The 21,076-nt window shown below is 37.4% G+C and overlaps 2 protein-coding genes across 2 annotated transcripts in view; one reads left to right on the top strand and one right to left on the bottom strand.

Annotated features, from left to right (window-relative positions):
* LOC109079777 (calcium/calmodulin-dependent protein kinase type II subunit gamma-like) overlaps nucleotides 1-2,873 on the top strand; it is an 81,645-nt gene extending 78,772 nt beyond the window's left edge. The window contains exon 24 of the mRNA XM_042734856.1: nucleotides 152-2,873. The gene's annotated coding sequence lies outside the window, so the exon portion shown is untranslated. The remainder of the gene's footprint in view (nucleotides 1-151) is intronic.
* A 2,590-nt stretch (nucleotides 2,874-5,463) lies between these two features.
* LOC109100028 (bifunctional heparan sulfate N-deacetylase/N-sulfotransferase 2-like) lies at nucleotides 5,464-17,728 on the bottom strand. Its single transcript, XM_042735886.1, has 13 exons — nucleotides 16,333-17,728; nucleotides 14,377-14,464; nucleotides 14,127-14,281; nucleotides 13,834-14,019; nucleotides 12,427-12,555; nucleotides 12,125-12,307; nucleotides 11,550-11,646; nucleotides 11,131-11,254; nucleotides 10,020-10,194; nucleotides 9,055-9,225; nucleotides 7,875-7,984; nucleotides 7,519-7,621; nucleotides 5,464-6,364 (listed from the first exon to the last, which is right to left on the bottom strand). The coding sequence occupies exons 1-13, from the start codon at nucleotides 17,365-17,367 to the stop codon at nucleotides 6,239-6,241; spliced, it is 2,682 nt and encodes an 893-aa protein (XP_042591820.1). The 5' UTR covers nucleotides 17,368-17,728; the 3' UTR covers nucleotides 5,464-6,238.
* Nucleotides 17,729-21,076: the final 3,348 nt, after the last annotated feature.

Here is a 21,076-nt window from a genome sequence, read left to right as displayed (position 1 = left end):
ACCTCAGAGTTATTTTTCATGATTGCAGCTTTGCCTTAAAAGTGACTTCTGTTGCGTTGTATCCTAAACTGGCGTTTGATACTTTTTAATCACGACTTAATTCTGTGACTTTATATATCATTTATATCAATTGCAACTTAATTTTTTCCAGCTTACCTGGATTCTCAAGATGATGGGAATGTTTCTTCTTTGTGGCTGGACGGGCACGTGAAGGCCAGCTGGATGACAGCTCTTAAAGTTACAGACACACCAGTGAGGAACTCTGACAACATCCAGTTCAACTGTCAACACCACTTATCCTGTCCAATCTTTGACCAACGGGAGCTGGCCGCGGCTGTGGCCCCGCCCAAGGGACGGTGCATGTATCTGACGCCCACATGGGGGTGCTGTTTTGTCCTTTTCCCACGGAACCATCTTCTTTTGCCCGTTAAAGATGTTCAGAAGGTGTTGTAAGTACTGATCTATGAATTCATAAATATACTGTATATTGTAAAAATCACTAGCTGAACCAGAAGCTACAATCAAAGTTTGAAAAGCATTTATGTAGGTAAACCAAGGTGGGAGTTGGGAGGGTGGGGGGCTTCAACTTCTTTCAACTAAAAGAAAAAAATCACAAAATGGACTTGTGCCCAAAGAATGCTAAAGTGTACAGGTTTGTCACGAGTCCTTCTTGTATACTTTGCACATTTTTGGACACAAAAGCAATTATGGGAAGGGGTCGACTAATCCAAGAGCAAGGCAGTGAAAATATTCAGAAGTTCTTCATATCAAAAAAAGAACCAAAGTGTAGTTTTTAGTCTTTTTAAGGAGTGTTTGTTTGGTGTTGGCTTTTTATGTAACCCGGGTCTAAGAGAAGGTTTGTGCGGCCCAGGTTTTAGTAATCTCTTGTGTTAATGTGGAACTCTTTATTTTCCTTTTTTTTTTTTTTTTTGGGACTGACATAACACAAGTATTTTGTGTTCAGTTAGAATTTTTAAGACTATTTTATTTTTTAAGTTAATCTAAATAAACATGTAAAGATATACAGAGATATTTAAAGGAGACACCATCCAGGTTTAGGGGAAGATGTCGTACCTGACCGCGCTCGATAAGTTTGTGTGGGTGCGATCAGAACTTGTATAAATTGTATCCCTCATTTAGATTTAATATAAGGAAAGCCCAAGTGAACGGCGCACAGCTGAACACCGACCAGTAGATTCGCTCTTGCTGTTTAGTTAGGACACGTTCACGATGTAGACAAACCACTGCAGGACGTACTGTGATAGACATGAACTTCACTCCAGTTTCCAATCTCAGCGACTAAATCTAGTCATTTTTACAAACTACATCATCATAGTGAAAATAGCTTCAGTAGTCTGGTATGTTGTGATGAAGTCTCCTTTAAAACTCGCCGTCCTTTCTTACACACACACTGCTGCATTGTAAAAGTACTCAGTTGTTTTAGTAACGTCGGACGTGTCTAACTCGCCCTGTCCTCAGTGTTGTCGTAGTCGTGCTTCATGTCGGTGACGGGGGTGAACATGCTCTGTAAATACATGTCGTTTAGTTCATCCGATCACAAGGAGCGCGCGGGGAAAATCCAAACACGTCCAGTTGCCGTAGTTCTGTTGTTTAAAATCACAGTTTTAATGTTCGTACGATTACAAGTCACAGTGGTTTGTTAGATTCACCACCAACTATATTACGCAGGTTTTATGGCACTGACTATTTAAATTTAGTTTTAATGTTACTTAGAAGTGAGGGTTTGATTGTCACGAGTGATTAATCTCTTAAGTTCATCTGTAGCTGCACGAATGCTTTTCATCACTGCTATGGTTTTGTCTTTAGATAGATTTTAGTATAGTTTCATTTGAGGCAATATATTACGTGTGGGAAAAAACACCCCGTCTCCTTGGAACACATCAGTCTTTTGTATGGGTCTGTAAATACATGTAGTGTTGGCACAACCTCATCGTGTGCTGGGCTTCGTGACATATCAGGACTAAACCTCCGCACGTGTGTTTATCACCTTTACAACAATGGTAGTGATGCTGTCAGGTTATACTGTATGTGACGATGCTGTTTTCACGTCTGTTTTGTGTCTCGTGCTTGTTGCGTTTTTTTTTTTTTTATCGCTGTTTTCTTTTTCCTTTGTGCTATGGGGAACTGCTGCCTTGCCTGGCCAAACTAGATTACACTTTTTATTATTTTAATTTTTACTTACATCATTTTACATGATTGACATCTTCAGCTCCATGAAAATGAAAAGATGGCCACGAGGAGTCACTAGCTGGTAGATTTAGATTTAGCGAAATAAATATCCAACCCCTGAAAGCTCGGTCTGAATCCTGGGCCAGATGGCGAGTATGAGTCTCCTGGCCCACCCGTCCAATGACAGGAGAAATCAAACACGCAGTTTAAATAAACTGGCGGATATGCATGTATACTTTTCTTTTTTTCCACTGTCTGTGTTTACTTAATAAAAAAGGGAAAAAAATCTCATAGTATTTGCATCTCGACATGAAAATCACTCCATTGGGAATTATAAGTGATGTACCATATTAAAAATGAAAAAGTAAAAAAAATAAAAAAAATAAAAAAAAAAGTAGAAAATAGTAAAAAAAAAATATATATATAAAACAAAAGCCTCTGCTTGGTATGCTCCCCTCATTCTAAGTAAATCTATTGCATTGTAATGGTATACTATTGGGCTTCGTATATACTTGGAGTTTAAACATGGATGCTGGATTTTTGCATGATCATACATTTAATAAAACCATGAAATGACAACTATCAAGTGTTTGTCTGAATGTTAGTAGGTCTTCATCATAGCTTTGTTATTATTGAAACTTGATCTGGAAAGTATTTAATAAAAAGAGCATTTCTGCAACTGATTCTGGGTTTTCTTTGTGCAAATGTAAAATTCAACATGAAAGCAGCATTTACTGTATGTGCTTGATGCATGTCACTGATCTTATCGTGAAAGATTAATCCGTGCACATTATTACAATGGAAAATGCAACCTCTTTTGTGATTTCATGCACATCTCATAAGTTGAGATGCTGATTTAAAATATTGTATGCATTAACGTTGTCATGATTTTCAGTCATTTTTTTTTTACCTTTTTTTGCTTATGTGGAATGGTACAAAATTTGGTAAAAGTGTTGGTACTTGCAGTGTTAGCAGAAAAAAAAAATCCACAGATCTGATTCAAATGGTTAAATGGTCCTGGAAAAAAAAAAAAGTCATATTTGTACTTTTGGCCAAAAATAGGTTGAAACATATGGTTGGTACTGCACCCAAACTAAATCTAAACTCATAAAATCTCATTTTGTAAGATTGGAAAACAATGGGTTTACATTTATAAAGTATGAATAAGAGTAAAGCATATTTTAGAAAACATAGAATTGTTCTTTATACTTTAAGTTCTTATAATACTTCATGTTTTTAATAATATGTAATGTTCTTAATTGCAACGCTGCTTTGTTCACAGAGGTTATGCGAAACAGCTGTAATTCTGCTGTTCCATAAGCGCCACCTAGTGTAATAGAGTGGATTTACAGACAGTTACATTTACATTTAGCCTGTGTGCAGTTTTTGTCTGGCTAAAAAATGGACCGAATTTGAATGCCAGCTGATGGAAAAACAAGCTTAAGTTTTTGATTTAGATTCTAGAGTTATTTATGGAGCAGATAAAATGCATATAATCATTTATAAATCAATTATCATTTTGACGACACTTTTCTTTATTTAAAGGCTAAAATGTGTTTACCATGTTATGAAACTTTTTTTTATAATTTTATTTGAACATTTCACAGATGTTAGTAGATAAAAGGTTGTCAGTCATAATATCATTTAAAATTCAGACATCAGGTAATTGAATTATTGTGTGGAGCACTTTCTAAATTACATCATCAATGCAATTTTGATAAAACTGAGATGATCTTGTTGATCCACGTCGATAGATGGCGGTGCAGCCTAGTGCACTCTTAAGTACAGCAATGCTAACATTAGCTGAAGAACTACTGAATGCACCTCACATGCTGTAACGTATTGCTGGTTAATGTAAGAAAAGTTAGCAATAATATAGTTTTGAAACCACATTAGTTTCTCACGGGGGCCCCATTCCTTGTTCAGTGTTCTGGGTGTTGCCTTCAGTGTATGACCTGTGCTTAATGAACCAATAATCATGCCATGTTTAATGTACTGTGAATTAGACCTGGGCTTTCTGTTTGAAACAGCCATAAAAGCTCCTTCCCTTTGCTATTGTACATGCACAAGTACCTTCATGGTAAAAAATAAAAAAACAATGACACAGAAGCTTATAGCTTTGATGGGTGTCCAACTGTAAAGATGTACTAGGAAACAGCCCCAAAGTAATAGTTTAATACAAGCAGCATTTGCTGCATCAATAGCGCGTCTGCATTCAGATACATAGGCACTTTATACAAGTGCACACCATTTATTTTTCCTTCTCTCCCCTCCAGCACACAGTGTACTGTCTGTGGTGGCTCCCAGTGGACATGAGCAAGTCTTATTTAAGGGCTTTGTTTCCTGCATTCGAGCGGCTGGGCCCCAAAGCTCTCAAATGGAGGGCGAGTCTCTTGTTTCTGTACAGTGATTAATCAAACTCTTCTCTCTACGCTTCCTCGCAGCTGATAAAGTAGACTGCAGAAGCACAGATAAGATACTCACCCCACTAGTTCACCTCACTTTACACTTTGAAGAAGAGAAAAATGAGATGCCTGTCTCCATTCTGTGCCTTTATTTCCCAATATGTGTGTACTTAAACTGAACACCAGACATGACTTGAAATCACATTACTGTTGATTCATTTTTATGTATCCGGCTGTTGCTACACATACACAATGCACATTCACTCAATACAGTATACCGTAGTTGTCATTTTGGCCATTAAAAAAAAAAAAAAAAACAAAGAAAGGTTTTCCAGGTGCAATTTAATTTCTAAAGATTATAGAAATCATTTTTGTTTCTTTATGTAAGAATAATTTCAATAAAATTTTAAAATAAAAATAAAATTTTAAAAAATCCTTTAATTTCAGTGCTGCTTTAATGTTAAAACAAAGTTCTATTAAAAAAAAACAGTATAATTACATTTCCTGCCTAGATGTGACACCTTGACATGCGTGCTAGGATTTGGAATGGTGCCATTATCTGCAGATCGTATACGCTAGTGTTCAAAAGTCTGGGGTCAGTAAGCTTGTAGTTTTAGGAAATTAATACTTTTATTTAGCAAGAATGCATTAAATTAATCAAAAGTTTCTATTTCAAATAAATGCTATTCTTTTGGACTTTCTAATCATTATAGAATGCAGCAAAAATACATCAAGATTGGATGCATTGAAAATGTTTCTTGAAAAACAAATCAGCATATTTGATCATGTGACTGAAGACTGGTGTAATTCATTTATTTTTAAATATTTTATTTAACTAATAGAGAGTTGTAATATTTCACAATATGACTTTTTTACTGTATTTTTAGCGCAAATAAATGCAGCCTTGGTGAGCATAAGAGGCTTCTTTCAAAAACATTTAAAAAATCTTACCTACCCCAAAATTTTGAAGAAAAATGTCAAAAATGATCATTTTAGTAAAGAAACATTTGCCCAGTTCATTAAATTAAAACAGAAAATCTGCTAAAAGTAGCTATGAACCTCAAATCTTCTTTATAGCTTCTTGGGCTGCACAATGTTTTTTGACGGCAAACAGAAATCAGCTCAATAGCAACTGTTTTGAGAAAGGCAGCAACATGGCATAAATTTATGAGACACATTTAAATACTTCTCTGCTTAGCAGAGTTAAAGACTTTTGAGAATAAAATTTAAATAATCCTCTCATAGTCCCTTCCTTTCATGGGTATTTCCACAAAATGCTCCTGGAGGTTCTGTGCGATTCCCTCTCTTCCTAGAAGACTATATTTGCATTTCAAAACAGCCAGTTCACAGCTGATATCCAACCACTCTAGAAGTCTTTTTAAAGCTGTCCAATCGGGTCGCTCTCATTTCCATATCCATGAATGTCCACTACAAGTTCCCATAACAAGGTTGAGGGCTTCTCCTGTGACTCTGAGGGCTTCATGCAGACTGACAGCGTGATCGGCCCGTCTGTTCCATCAGAGCCTGTGCGGAGTATGGAGGGCGAGAGGGGTCAGTCCTCTTTTGGCTCCTGCCGCACACGGGCCCTGAGGTCTCCTGTGTGGAGCAGGGTTCTGCCGTGGTTCTCCTTATACAGGTTCTGATCAGCTCCAGCTGGCGTTGTGCAGTTCATCTCTGAGCCAAATGGGCAGAGGCTGACCCAGACGTTTCAACATCCTGAGTAACTCCACGTTCTGCTCGCGGTAATACTCCGACAGAAACACCCTCGACTGGAGAGAGGAACACATTCAATGGGAGTTACACACACATTTATGGAGAAACAATTATGACATCCAAAATGATGAGAAAAGTTAATGATGACACATTTAAAAATGTAATGACAAAAAGTTATAATTATGAGATAAAAAGTCAAAGTTATGATTTTATCATTTTTACTTGTCATTTTTTGTCATCTCATACTTCTGAGAAAGTTGAAATTATAAGATTTGAGATAAGTCAATTATTAAAGACAAAATTATAAAAATGACAAAGTTTTAATTCTGAGACAAATAAAAAAGTAATCATAAATTTGCCTTTTTATATCAAATATAACATCATTCATTTTTTATTTTAGAATTTTGACTTGTCATAATCAACTAATGTCATCTCAATTTCAACTTTTTCTCAGAAGTTTGACAATGTCATTTGTTCAAAATATGATACATTTTTTTTACTTTTTATATTATTTTTATATCTCATGAACAAGTGACATTGTAAAAATTCTAAGAAAAAGTTGAAATGAGAAAAAAATGTACTTGTCATAATTATACTTTTTATCTCATAATTTTGAGTAATAATCTAATCAAGTCAAATCCTGAGATAAAGTCAAAAAGAATAACAGATTTTCCATAATGTTCCATAATTATGACTTTTCATGTCACAATTGACTTATGTCACAATTGACCAAATATTAACTTTTTATTTAGGATTTACATTTACTCATGTGGCAGATATGGGCTTCTATACATACACAATGTACACAATGCACAACATACATTAAAATAACATATATACTGATTGAATATTAATGATCAGCCAGGGAATTGTTTTTAGCATCTTTACACTAAACTGGACGTAGAAGAAAACACAAGGGTGCAAATGATGTGACCAAATGCTGCAACACACTGATCAGCACTCGGTGACTGAAATTAAGTTGTATTTGAAATCTAATTTGCTCTATTCCCACTTGATTTCAAACTGACTCTCAAAATAGATTGTATACATTCCATTCCATCAGCAAAATTACATCCAACTAAACATAATAAAACAAAATCTGATGTAGAGAAGTTACTATAACTGAAACACCATGTCTATTTTTGTTCAGTTAAAGTATATCCATCTTATCTTCATATCTGGAGCTCTGATGTAGAGAAGTGAGTTGTACCTCCAGGCTCATTTCTGGATACTTCCTTCCTTTGCTCTTTCCCAGACAGCGAGTACGTCCTGCCTCCAGTTTCTGACACCAGAAACCTTTACTCTCATCAAACCTTTAAATAGAGAGCAGGAACTAGGTACATCTCCAATAACAAGAATATCAGAATATTTTGTATCTTATCCAATGAAATGCTTTTGGTTTAAAAAAATAAATAAATAAAAATCACATACAATTTTAAGGACATATATTCATAATTAAAATGTGATCAAATAGAATCCAGGATTGAGACTACGTTCTGTAGCGAATCTAGCTCTTGGAATCTAGCTCTTGGAATCTAGGTGTCCAATAATAATGAGAGCTCATACGTCAGCGCTTGTGTGTAGTTGTAGTACGGTGTGACTCCGAGGAACTTCTGAATGCCATCCATCACCTGAGCAGGACTGGAGCGCAGCTGCACACCATCCACTATCAGCAGCTGTTCGCAGGATAAAACACACGTCACACACACTGATGCAGCTCAACACACCTGCTCAAGACTGTTATGGGTTGATTTTGAATGAGTGCAGGTTCACTTAGAGCACTCTGAAGACTTTAGGAAGCTCAAGCTTGTGTGTGTGAATATTCTAGATTATTTCTCAAAATAATTTACAGTAATACACTAATAAATGAACAGGGTCCTGGGGTCCACTAGGGGGCTTCAAGATTACTTAACTTGAAATATGAGAAACGTATCAAAACAAGCTTAAACAGTTTAAAAAGCTAGATCTCAAAAAAGACCTGTAAAGGAATAGCAGCTCATTAATCTATATAAATTTTCTACGTTTATAAATTTACACTACTTTTCAAAAGTTTGATATTTTAAACAAATAATACCCAAATTCAGCAAGTATGCATGTAATTGATCTTAAGTAACAGTAAAGACATTTATAATCTTACAAAATATTTATATTTTAAACAAATCACAATAAAACATTTTTTATTGTAATCATAACAAAAAAAAAAACCATAATTTTAAATTGCAATAGCATTGCACAATATAACATTTTTTATTGTATTTTTAATCAAACAAATGCATCCTCTGCGAGCATTAGAGACTTATTTCAAAAACATTAAAAAAAATCTTACCAACCCTGCTTTTGAACGTATTCTTCAAGTTATGCCAAATATTTTATCAGTAAAAACAGTGTAAGAAATCATTAAAACATAACTTATTCAATTAAAACATAAATAAACCAAAAAAAAAAAACATATTATGAGGGAAAAATACAGTGATTAAAACACAATACAGAAAAAAAAGCCAGCTGAACCAGTGTTGTGTGTCATAGCTGCTGTTATATTGTCTATTTATTCATGTTTTGAAGACTGTTGACCAATTAGCATCCAGGACTGAAAGGAAGGTTAGTTACATCATAGCATGTAACAGCTGCTGACTAAGATGAAAAGAGTTCTTTAAAGAGACAGATCTTTTGTGTGCACACCTGGCTACATAAATATTATTTAAGCAAGTGCCTGAAGGTGGCTGTGTGTGTGTGTGTGTGAACACACCTGACTGGGCTGGTAGTGGTGTAACCAGCGCTCCAGATGGCTGCTGTAGGCTCCAGGCTGCAGGCAGCGGTGGTGCAGAGACAGCAGACCTGCGGGGGACGATGGCCCTGCAGAGATCACCTCATGAAACGTGTGGTTTAGCGCCACAGGGTCCTGATGAGCCCTCTGATGCTACAAAGAGTGACAGAAGTGAAATGAAACAGTTGTAGTTTTCATTGTATGTGTTGCTATAGAGGAAGTCAATAATATCTGGAAAATGCGATCCATTTGCATTTCTCTTTGTCTCAATGGCAGTTGATTGGCTGGTGCAGCATCCCTGATGGTTTGAAATCTACTGTGTTTCCTAAGGCCCTGTTTACACTAGTGCGTTTTTGCTTTAAAACAGTGTTTTAAAATGAAAAACTGGCATTTTTACTGTGTTTCAGAAACGATCTCCGTTTACACTACACAACCGAAAATGCATGTCACATGACCATTCATGCAGGTATAACCATAGATATGTATAGGTAGATGCCCAATTATTTAGATGGAGGATGCTTCTACATGCTTTGAGCGGTCGAATGGGAATCTACCTTTACATATTTATGGGTACAACTATGAGCATTAGGTTATTGTTCACATGGTTGTCAAGGATACGCAGAGCGAATGTGGGCAGCCATGCCATCGTTTTCAAAAGTCTCCGTTTTGGTCCGTTTACAAATATTCAAACTAACCAAGTTTTTTAAAATAAAATAAAAAATCACAATTTTAAACAACAGAAAACTAACCATAACAAAAAACAACAGTCTTAAAATTAAAAAAAAATAAAAAAAAATAAAAAATTTTACTTCAGATAATACATTTATCAAATTTTTTTTTATTTTCAATAAAAATAAAAGTCAATTTTACATCAGACGGTGTAGTTATGACATCCACCAGCAGTGGTTAACAGATTAATGCGAACTAACCAAGCTATACAAACGCACCTGGTACCAGGAATACGCGCGGTCAGCAGGGTTGATGAGTATAGAGATGATTTTGGCTCTTGGTAACAGGGCGGCTGCTCTCTTCGGGGCAACTTCAGTGTCAAAGTAGTTTGCGCTCTTCTCAAACAGGAAGTCTGTGCTTACGTTTGATGGTACAGGGAAAAAATCCATGTACCTGAGACAAAACAGACAGAATTAACATAACACTTCTCATGCAAAAGGCAAATCCAATATCAATAAAAGATTAAGAGGGGAATTCACTAAGAATTATTTTGTTTATGCATCATATTTGATGAATGGAATCCAATACTTGTTTCTTGCTAAATTTGGAGTGCTGACTTCAAAAACAGTGCACGTTTTGCTCTAGCATGTCACACACTCTCATAAAATATGAGGTGCATTTTGTAGCATTTTTGCTTTCAATAACCATTGTAAGGTGAAGATTTTCACATGTACACTATGAATCATTCTAAAGACATTATTTTATGCCTAATCCTGACTTCAAGGTTAGAATTATACCACTGCCAGAGGAACATGCAAATATGACCCAGATGTTTTCTGCTAAATCTGTGGGTGTTTTACTATGTCCAAATAGCAACACAAAATTACAAAGTTCGCAAAAAAAAGAGATAGAAACCCCATTTATTTATAAAAATAAGATTAAAATTAAGGTAAAGTTTATTTGACAGAGTATTTGAAAAGTTTTCCACTCCTTTACAGAATACAAGTTAATAGATACATTTTGAATACTTTTTTTTTTGTTGTCATTAAATCCATGTTTGACATTTACTGCTTTAGTTGCTTTGGTTTTATGTGTTACATTCATATAACTTAAAAAAGCTTCATTCTTGCTTTTGGGGGGTGGGGGTTGGGAGAGTCCATTGATGGGTCCTTCTGTCCTTCAATTAAAATTTACAGAAATTATTCAACTGTTGTTTTGTCAATCATGCAATAGACACAATATACTCATTAAAATAAAAAAAAATTATGCATTTAGCATGATCCAAAAATGTTGGAGGAAAAAAAATTGTGTCAGTGTGATGTGAGTGAGGCTATGGTATTTGATTTGGAAACAAAGAAAATGAGATATGGATGGGGTTTCCATGGTTACCAGTCAATGCCACGCTGGTAGTTTGGTCCACTGAAGAACTGCACCTCCTCAAAGGTGACGGGGCTGGGGAAGCTGCTGGTAATGGCAGGATGAAGGGCAAGAAACGAGTGAAGCGCAGTGGTTCCTGCAAAAAGAGCACGACACCACTGCATCAAAGTGTTTTGATCAACTATTAATCACATTTCTAGGAAATATTCTGTGTTATGTGACTTGTATGTGGAATGAAGTGTTCTGCTTATTATTAAATTGTATATAAGTGTCTAATGGTTTTAATGACTAACAAACAACATTTCTGTTACTGCAAACAACCTTACATACATACAGTATATAGTATAATCAAAACAGAATGCATACTGTATCTAACTATTTTTATAAAAAATAGTTAGATAAAAAAAATAATCATATAGAGGTTTTGTTACCGGTCTTCTGAGGGCCAATCACTAGAAACTTGGGCAGTCTGTCACAGGTCTTCTCTTTGGACCAGATGTCTTTGTGTCTCTTGTCATGACACGGGTTCTGTTTATCAGGGAGAGTATTTGTAAGTATAATGCGAGCATAAATTAATACGAGACTAATATAAATCACTTGTGACCAGTTTTCCTGTTCATTACCTAAACATGCATTTTAATTTTAACAGGGGATCCACAGGTACTGTAAAGAGCCTGTCAGTTTGTCTTTGATAACCAATGGATGTGGGGGAAAAATGTGTTAAAAAAAATTCTAAATTAATTTAAAACAAAACCAAGAAACCTTAGCTAAAAGAAAGTTATTTATTAAAAACGATTGTCGAGAATATTATTGAATAATTTTTTTTTTAAATAAAAAAAGCCTATTTTAGAACAATGTTAGTTGTAATGGCATGCAAAATAATTTTGAATGACATTTTATTATAATATTTAATATGCTTTATTATTGGGGTAAAATACATACTATGTATTTGGCAGCCTCTATGAGATTCACCCAGTTATAAGCATGAAAATGTAATTGCACAAACCTGCCACAAAGGGTCTCTCTCATCAGGGAAGATCTGGAAGTATTTCTGAGCGAGGCGGACAGGAGGCAGTGTCTGCAGGCGCAGGTGAGTCCAGCACTGCACAAACCTCACCAGTGACTCAAAGGTGTACAGGCCCAGCCGGTCGTTGCCATAGTTTGACAGGTGAGTCATGAATATACTAACCTACCCATGGGAGAGGACAGGGACAAGTAGGTCAAAAAGACAACGTTTGTCATATTAGACCATTATTTTAGGTGTTGGCTGTATCTGGGCTAGTGCGTCGTTGCGGGTGTGACACTAACCGGATTGAGCAGCACTGTAAGAAACAGCTCTCCTCCACGAATGCTCTTGTCCAGCTCCTGAGGGCCTCCTGGATAATCTTTGTAGAAGATGGTATGTGTGAAAAGCCCACAGGTTTGCCGGGGGAGAACCTGATACACAAACCCAAGCACAACTTACTAGCCAAATCACACTAATAGCTTATATTCAGAATGCTTGATGGATACAGAATGTTTCATGGAAAATTTTAAAGCTTGATTCGATTTGTTAAAATTAGTAAAATGCATTGGTATTGTTCACTAAAAATGTTTTTTTTTTTTTTTTTTTTTACAAAACTATTAATCTAGGTTGATGTTAATTTAAATACCTCCATAATTATTACTTAATATTCAATCACTTTAAAAAATAATTTTTATGTTTTTGAAATAAGTCAATAACAACAACAAAACAAAAATTTATAAGAAAAAAAATACATATATAAAAATATATTTTAAGAGAGTTTAATACCACAAAAATAAAATACAGAAAAAACTGTTCAATGAGGATAATAATAAAAACCATTGTTAATAATTGAGCACGTATAATAATTAAGAAGCAAATCAACATATTAGAAATTTAAACCATTGTTAATACCAATAATAAATAAGTAAACCGTCGTATTAGAATGATTTCTGAAGGATCATGTGACAAAGCAGAAGTAACGGCTGCTAAAAAATCAGCTTTGCCATTATATGAATATATTTTAAGCACATTCAAATATATATTAAAATAGAAAAGTTACTTTAAATTCCAATAATAATTCAAAATATTACTGTATATTTTTAAACAAATACATTCAGTCTTATATATTAGATGTCTTAAAAAAATTAAGAAAATCTTAATTTTTCCAAAATGTTGACAATTAACCTTTTTTAAGAAATGCTGTAAAAGTGTAAAAAAACCAAACATAAATTAACTGAAAATAACACCTTAATGTAAAGTGATTCCATTATTTTTAAAAAAATATTCCATGCAGGGAAAGATACCAAACATATTTGCTCTGAATTAAGGTGTGTCAGCATAGCCAAAAGGCAGATCTGTTACAGTTTATAATTGACACATTAATACCTGCCATTGTTGACAGCGTGCTGCATGCATTAGCTGTTAGACAGCAATCATTACACACGTCTTAAAATGAATCTCCTTTAAAAGCACCTCTGCTGAGTCACATGCATTCACATGAATGTCTTTATCTGCTGCATCGCAGTTTTTGAGTATTTTGAACCATAAACATTGCATCAAGTTAAAAATAGCATGCATCCTGTGCTACATTTTGTTGCATTTAGTCTAGCTGTTTTGCTAGACACTAGAAGGCACCCAAACATCTTATGTAAATTCCCCATAAAACACATGGTTAAATGGAGACACTGTAGGTGCACTTGAGTTCCCACCTGGATGCCGTTGTGTATGAAGCCTCTGCGGTAGCGGGCAGGCCTGAGATGAGGATACTCTTCTGTGCTAGTCACCTTGATGCCCCAAACGCTCTTCCAGGCCTCATAAAGCTGACTGTGCACAGGGTACACACCTGAGTGATGGGGGGCTACAGCGTAACCCATGTCTGTGGGGATCCCATGCTCCTGAAAGAGACATTACTTTACAGCCATGGAAAACCAATTCAAAATCATGTATCAGAAAAGAGAACTGAACAGCATATTATTTGGCATCTATCAGGGCAGATTCTGACCTGTGCAAACTGTCTATTAAGTCTCATCTGTTCTGCGAGTACACAGACGTTGTGGAAGAGATGAGGCTGCATATGACTCCACATATGTGGGAACCACCAGAACTCCTGCCGGTGTCGAAGCAGGGTGTCATCACCCTCATCTTCCTCATCTGTACCTGAAGAACAAGACCAGAAAGAGACGATAAATGAGCATGTGGAGGTGGAGATGGTTTTATCTCTATATCTCACACAACCATCAACTTCATCATACCTGTATGAAAAAACTTGCCAGAGAAACCCAGGTTGAAGGTGAAATTAGGTACCAGAGAACGGAGTTTATTTTGTGTGTGAAGCAGCGCCTAGAGAGGAGGGAGATAAAACATCTCAGCTGGCACAAACATACATAATCTAAATAACTTAGATGCTGACTGATGAGCATCATTATTTCAGGGTATATGAAGCCACTGTAGGTTACAACTAAGGGTGGGTGGAATTAATGTTATATCACAATATGAGTCACAGTGATATCTTGCAGAACAGTTAGCCTTTTTGCTGCAAGTTAAGAGAAGATTGAAGATACAGTGAATAGCCATGTGTTAAAACCTATTTTGGATAAGCATTAAACTTTGACTGGCTAAGTCACATTCAAAGCTGTGACCGCACATCACTTCATTTCTGTATTAATATGGCAGGTGCAACATAAACAACAGTAAACAGCTAAACTTTATATTCAGGTTCTTCTCATCTGGACATGGAAACATTTTGCTCTCTTTTTTTGAATTATTCAGTGTTTTGTTTTCCCAGGTGTAAAAAATAAAGTGGTTCTCATAGCCACACAAATATATCTAGTATTGTATAAAAGTTTCAGGTTGACATTTCTTCTATCACATAGTCTACCAGCAATACCGGTAGCCCTAGTTATATCAAGTATATTATTTTGATATTATACAGATGCAGGTTGAAGAAGAGGTAGATAAAAGAGGGCAGATTTTGCAGAGACAAGAAAGGCAAGGAAGATAAAGTGTGAAAAGAAATAATAAGGATAGAATAAAAAGGCAAGGGAAAAAGCAAGGGAAAGAGAGAGAAATGTGAAACCAAAAACCTCAGGCATGACATTGCTTTTGGTGTGGTGGGGCACGCAGAACCCCCTATGAGAACTTATCTGCTCAAATTAAAAAGTGAGCCGGTCTAATTAGCCCCATGCTAGCCTTCAGCGAGAGCCTTTTTTTCACTCTCAGGAGATGGGAGAGAGGGATGGTGAAAGGAGAACACCATGCTCCACTGCATTACAAACAAGCTTTCCCTCTCGCACAATAATCACGGCTCTCTACAAACAAGGGCAGAGAGAGAATACATCTCCCTGATCTGTACTATGTACTAAGTGTGCTAATTCATTAGCTTCAGTTCAGTCATGGAGGAGCTCTGGGAGTGTGACGGCTGTTAGAGAGTAGCTCTGAGAATAAAGAGTTCGGATTATTCAAACAAAAGATACCTTTGATGGAAGACAAACTGGGTCAGGTCTGACTGATGTCTGATTCCCTATCAACCCCACAAACTGATGATTTCATATAAACAAACAAGATTTTTTTTTTTACATTTTCTCATAAAAATGTAAATGGTGGTTGCTGAGACATTTAATGTGGTTTTGCCTGTTGCTAGGGTGATCTAGGCAGTTGCTAGGTGGTTGCACACATTGACTCAAGTCATAACAGCCACCCACAAGTCTCCATGATATTCCAGTCACTTCAAATGACTGAACTCTTTGGTTCAATGCAAGTCTATGGGGATAGGTTTTTCATCGGCTACCATGGGGGAACAAATCAAAATCTTAGAGGGATAGTTTTGTGTCATTTACAGTTTATGTGTTTAGTGCCATTTACTCATCCTCAAATTATTCCAAACCTGCATGAGTTTCTTTTTTCTGTTGAACACAGAAGAAGATATTTTGAAGAATATGGGTAACCAAGCAGTTGATGGTCCCCATTGAGTTGCATAGTATGGAAGAAAATACTATGAAAGTCAATGGGGACCAATACTATTATTTTTTTATCATCAAAAATCGTGATTACATTTTTTTCCCCCAAATCATACAGCTCTGTCACTTAATATTACTATCAGTATCAGTGATGGTACTTTTGGCAAGCACTTAATGTCTTACACCTGGAAAAGTCTGAATAAATTGAATCAAACATGGCGAGTATATCCAATAAATTTGTAAGGCTCATACCTCAACATCTGCCACTTTCATGCGTGTCCCCTCCTTTCCAACAAAGATGTCATCCACATCCACAAGCAAAAATCTGTCCAATGAGAGGCTGAGCCTTCTGCCAGTTAAATAGCCCACAGCATCCACAAACAGCAGCTTGTGCAGCCAAAAAGACAAGCTACCTCCAAAGAACACCCGCTGGATCCCATCGTGAAGACCTAGGTCCTGCATAACCGTAGCCAGCAGTGCTCTTTGTTGGTGTGAGTGTGTTGGGAGCTGATTGGGTTCTGCTGGTCTGGGGCTAGCTAACAGCACAGGCTCATAAGTGCTGTGGTTGGACAGGAAGGTGGTCCAGTTGTCTGCAGGTAAAGGGCCAGGTTCCAGCTCATTAGGTTTGGTGATGTAGAGCAGGGGTGCAGCAGGGTTGACTTTGTAATCCCAAAGTGGCAGGTTTGAACGCAAGAAGAGAGGGAAGCCTCTAAGCTGAGCACTGGGTGGGGAGTTTTCATTTGCCCGATAGAAGCCAATGATTCCCACTCCATAGTCTTGGCAGTATTTATCCAGTAACTGGCGGTTCCATGAGTCCAAGTTGACGTACTTGAGCAGATTCTCATAGATGATGAGGGTGTATCGGCCACGACCTCGCCAAGCCAAAGGAGGCATGTCCCCCTTCCCCGGTGCAATTTCAGTGCGGTAATGAAAGCGGCTTGACTCTAAAATGGCTACGATCTCTTGTCCAAGTTGGGAGTAGATGCTTTCCACAAAGAGTAACACCACAGGCTCTGTCCGAGAGGTGTCTGCTGTCCTCGCCGAGTGTCGCCGTTGGCTGACCTGTGATGGCAGGAACAGTGGAGCCCTTTGTCCGCCACCAACTACCGATGTAGCTACACAGTCCCCCAGTGGTAATGGCACAGGGGCCTCCTTGATCTTGGGTCCAGCACTGACATGATAAGCCAAGTAGGCCATGGAGAGTAGACAGAAGAGGATGAGTGCAAAGATCAGGCGGTGGAGACCCTGGTGCCTGACTACTCGTGCCAACTTCCTCACTCCAGCCATAGCTGTCTTGGCCAAGTGGGTGGCAGGAACAGAGAGAGGGTGGCACCTCACTCTGGTAGGGAGGTAGAAGACAAAGAGAGCAAGCAGGGATTAAACTGGAATCAAGTTGTCCTGCCAGGAAACGACTATTGACTCTAGGTCACCATGGCCTGCATAGCCTGCGACGGAATCGCCGCTCCGGTGTCTCTCTTTTTGTATGGTACTCCTCTCGTCCATATACTAACCCTATGCGTAAGTAGCTGAAGGCATCATGTGAAAAGACAGCTCATTTGTTTGTTCTTTAGGGTGTTGTTGCTTTGGCTCAAAACCTTCTGCCGCTTCATGTATCGGCTTGAACAATCAAGGCATGAAAGATTTCTATCATAACATAACCTCCATCCCAAAATAAAAAAGAAAATAGGATTGGGGGGGGGGGGGGTAAACAAGTTAGAATAATTAGAACTAGATTTTGAGCCAGATTTTGGGCAGTCAGAGTTGACAGATTTCACAAAAAAACCATGTAGTGTATGATGAGTACAGATTCTTATTTTTATCTTCAGACTATGATTCTATGGATATCAAACTAGGGCTGGGTGATATATCACATGCGATTGTCACGTGCATTTCGTCAGTAAAGCCGGTTCCCTGATTACCGCTAAATCGCCATCACCTGCTTTCAGATGGAGTGGCATTTAATAGACAGAGCCGTAGTTCACTGACAAACTACACAATATTGCGTTCATTATCGAAGGTGATTCATCTGCGATAATGAACGCGATATTGCATAGCTTGTCAGTGATCTACGGCTCTGTCTATTAAATGCTACTATGCCTTATGCCCTTTATCAAACATGTTTGTAATTTAAAGGTGATTCTAGAACACATTTTCAAGTTGCACATGTTTCTTTGTGATTAAACTACCTGCAAGTCCACAGCCATTTAGTATATGATACCCAGATCTTCTCTGTAACCATTTACAAACTTGGCAAGTGTGTGATGTCTAGTGTTTTAAAATTTTCCGATTTCACTGCATTGCATTCCAGACTTAAGTGACAGTGACGTGACATACAGCCAAGTATTGTGACCCATACTCGGAATTCATGCTCTGCATTTAACCCATCTAAAGTGCACACACACACCGTGAACACACACTCGGAGCAGTGGGCAGCCATTTATGCTCCAGAACCCCCCGGGGAGCCGTTGGGGGTTTGGTGCCTTGCTCAAGGGCACCTCAGTCATGGTACTGCTGGACCGAGACTCGAACCCACAACCTTAGGGTTAGGAGTCAAACTCTCTAACCATTAGGCCATGACTTCATCATTTACTCACCCTTATGTGATTCCAAACCTGTGTGACTTATTGGTGGACACAAAGGGAGAATATATGGTTTGTGTGTTTCCATGCAACTAAAATGAATGAGAACTAAAGTTTTACAGCTTTAAAATAAAAATAAAAAAACACAATGCTTCAGTCCCCATAGATTATAATTGTATGGTATAAAAATCTTGGTGTTTTTATTAAACAGTTTCTATTTTTTACCTGATAAACAAGCTACACTGTTCTGTTTAATGCATTTAATCCATGTATGACCTTACAAACTGTCAGATTATTAGGCATAAGGTTAAGATATGTACATAAACACACACACTGATGACAAAATTATTTTTTGGGTAAACTAATCCTTTAATGATATTAAGACGAGAAATTTTTACAACATCTAGACTCTGGATAAGTTCTAGGTACATACTCATGAGGATAGCATAAAAAGGTAATCCACCCAGTACATAAACACTCACATAAAGAGTCACAAAATAAACGTGGGAATTTCAGAATGGAGTCGTGTTGCTTTCTGAACTGTACCATGCACTCTCCTAACCTCTGAAACTCCAGGTCGAAATTCCAGCCTCTCCCCATCCCAGGGGCCAACACAGAAAAGAAGGGACCGCTCAGTATCTCCACAGAGAGAGAGTAATGTAGACAAGCCATCTGCTGATTTTTCCATTAGATGACACACACACTCATACTCACAAAAACACACCCCTGCCCCATTAATACTCAATGTATCCATCATCAAATCTCCCTTACAGTCTACATGAGACCTTTCCCAGGGATCCCAAAATAACTCCACCCCATGCCATCCCTTAATCATGCTCCCTCGATATAGGCTTTCAGGTGTAACTGGAAATGTGTGAGAGTGCTAGTGTTTACGTATACAAAGGAAGAGGGCGTCAAGTATGAAATGTTGTTATAGGACATGGTCTGTTTACCATAAGCTAAGTGGTGTCCTTAATATCATGTGATTACATTTGGTCAATCCAAATTGCACCTGTACAGAAACCTGATGCCATAAGAAATGGGAGTTCTAGTTAAGTAGAACCCAAACAAGTCACTGCCATTGGCATTATCACCTTTAATGCTGCAATATTAACCTTTGCTAGCATTACCTTCATTCAAATGAGCTAAAAACACATGAAATGTAATTTTAGGGCGCCAGTATTCAAGAGGCACAGCAAAAAATCATTAAGTTTGACACACTGCATTAAGCTTCCATTAAGTAATGGCTTAAAATTTTCTCAATGCCTTTATTAGTTAAAAAGTGCAGAACAAGCTTTCGACGTGAAGATGTTTCTGCACCAGAGATCTAGTTTCAATGATTAATCTCAGAATGGCTGAGCATGAAGAATGTCAGAGATAAAACATAAGCTGACTTAGCAGTTTTATATTACATTATAATATGTAAATGGATCTTTCTAGTTGCCAAGTATAACTTTGATACAGAACATGACGGCAATAAAATGCACCACAATGCTGATGCCTTATCTGAGGATGTTTCTTTACTTCATATGTAAGCTTTTGTTGCACACAGTCTAGTCAAAAAGGCTTTTGGAGATGATTTGAACAGAAGCAGTGCAGCCTGTGACCACAGCGTGGAGCGAGAGCTTTGTAGTACAGCTCTACAGAGTCTAACATAGAAGGGCAGAATCAGTTCAGCCCGAGGGGTGCCTGAGGGCCGCCAACGTCACGACACGCATAAGATGACATTCTGCAAGAGTCCTTAACACACTCTCTTCCCACAGCACTCGGAAACACTTTGAACGATTCGGCACACATATTCCATTTGACTTAAGTGTTGACTTATGGTTTCTTTCTTTCCTCTATGAAATCACTACCCTGGCCAATAGGGTTTCTGCTCTGCCAGTGTGTCTGGCCAACAGGAGAACAGTTCTATGGGACAGTTCTTTATGACTGCTGGAAACTAATGGCTCTGTGGAATGTCTTACTGGCTTTATATAAAGACAAAGTGTCACATGCCTGCTGGCTGATACTTGATCCCCAGGTAACATAAGGACAATGAATTCAGCAGCAGCCACTAGAGCTATGATTCATACAATTGCGTCTTGAGTATTAATGAGACGAGTCACTTAACTGATGAAGAAAAGCCATTCATAAAAGCTTGAGGCATATTAGAAATAAGGTTACAATCTACACTGCTAGGAAAAAAAGAGACTACACTATACCGTGGATATTTTTTGCATTTACATTTATGCATTCGGCAGAAATTGATTTACATTGCATTCAAGTAGCATATTTTAGCAGTTTTTGCTTTCTCAGGGAATTGAAATGCTTACCTTGGCATTGCTAATATCATCCTCCACTGTTTGAGCTAAGGAAAGGCTAGAAGGTATTTTGCTTTGTTAAATTTACATACAACACACTCTCATGTAACAACA

The sequence above is a fragment of the Cyprinus carpio genome, chromosome B12, assembly GCF_018340385.1.
Source record: "Cyprinus carpio isolate SPL01 chromosome B12, ASM1834038v1, whole genome shotgun sequence".
In the NCBI taxonomy this organism is placed as follows: domain Eukaryota; kingdom Metazoa; phylum Chordata; class Actinopteri; order Cypriniformes; family Cyprinidae; genus Cyprinus; species Cyprinus carpio.
Note: the sequence above shows the minus strand (reverse complement) of the source record. Positions and strands in the feature narration are given on the sequence as shown.

Bases quoted from the DNA above. Each gene is read 5' to 3' on its own strand.
- LOC109100028 (XM_042735886.1), bottom strand. From the start codon at position 17,367: ATGGCTGGAGTGAGGAAGTTGGCACGAGTAGTCAGGCACCAGGGTCTC. The intron at 14,465-16,332 runs GTATGAGCCTTA...CCTCCTCTCTAG, and splicing joins TGAAAGTGGCAGATGTTGAG to GCGCTGCTTCACACACAAAA. The intron at 9,226-10,019 runs GTGCGTTTGTAT...CACTCTTTGTAG, and splicing joins GCGCGTATTCCTGGTACCAG to CATCAGAGGGCTCATCAGGA.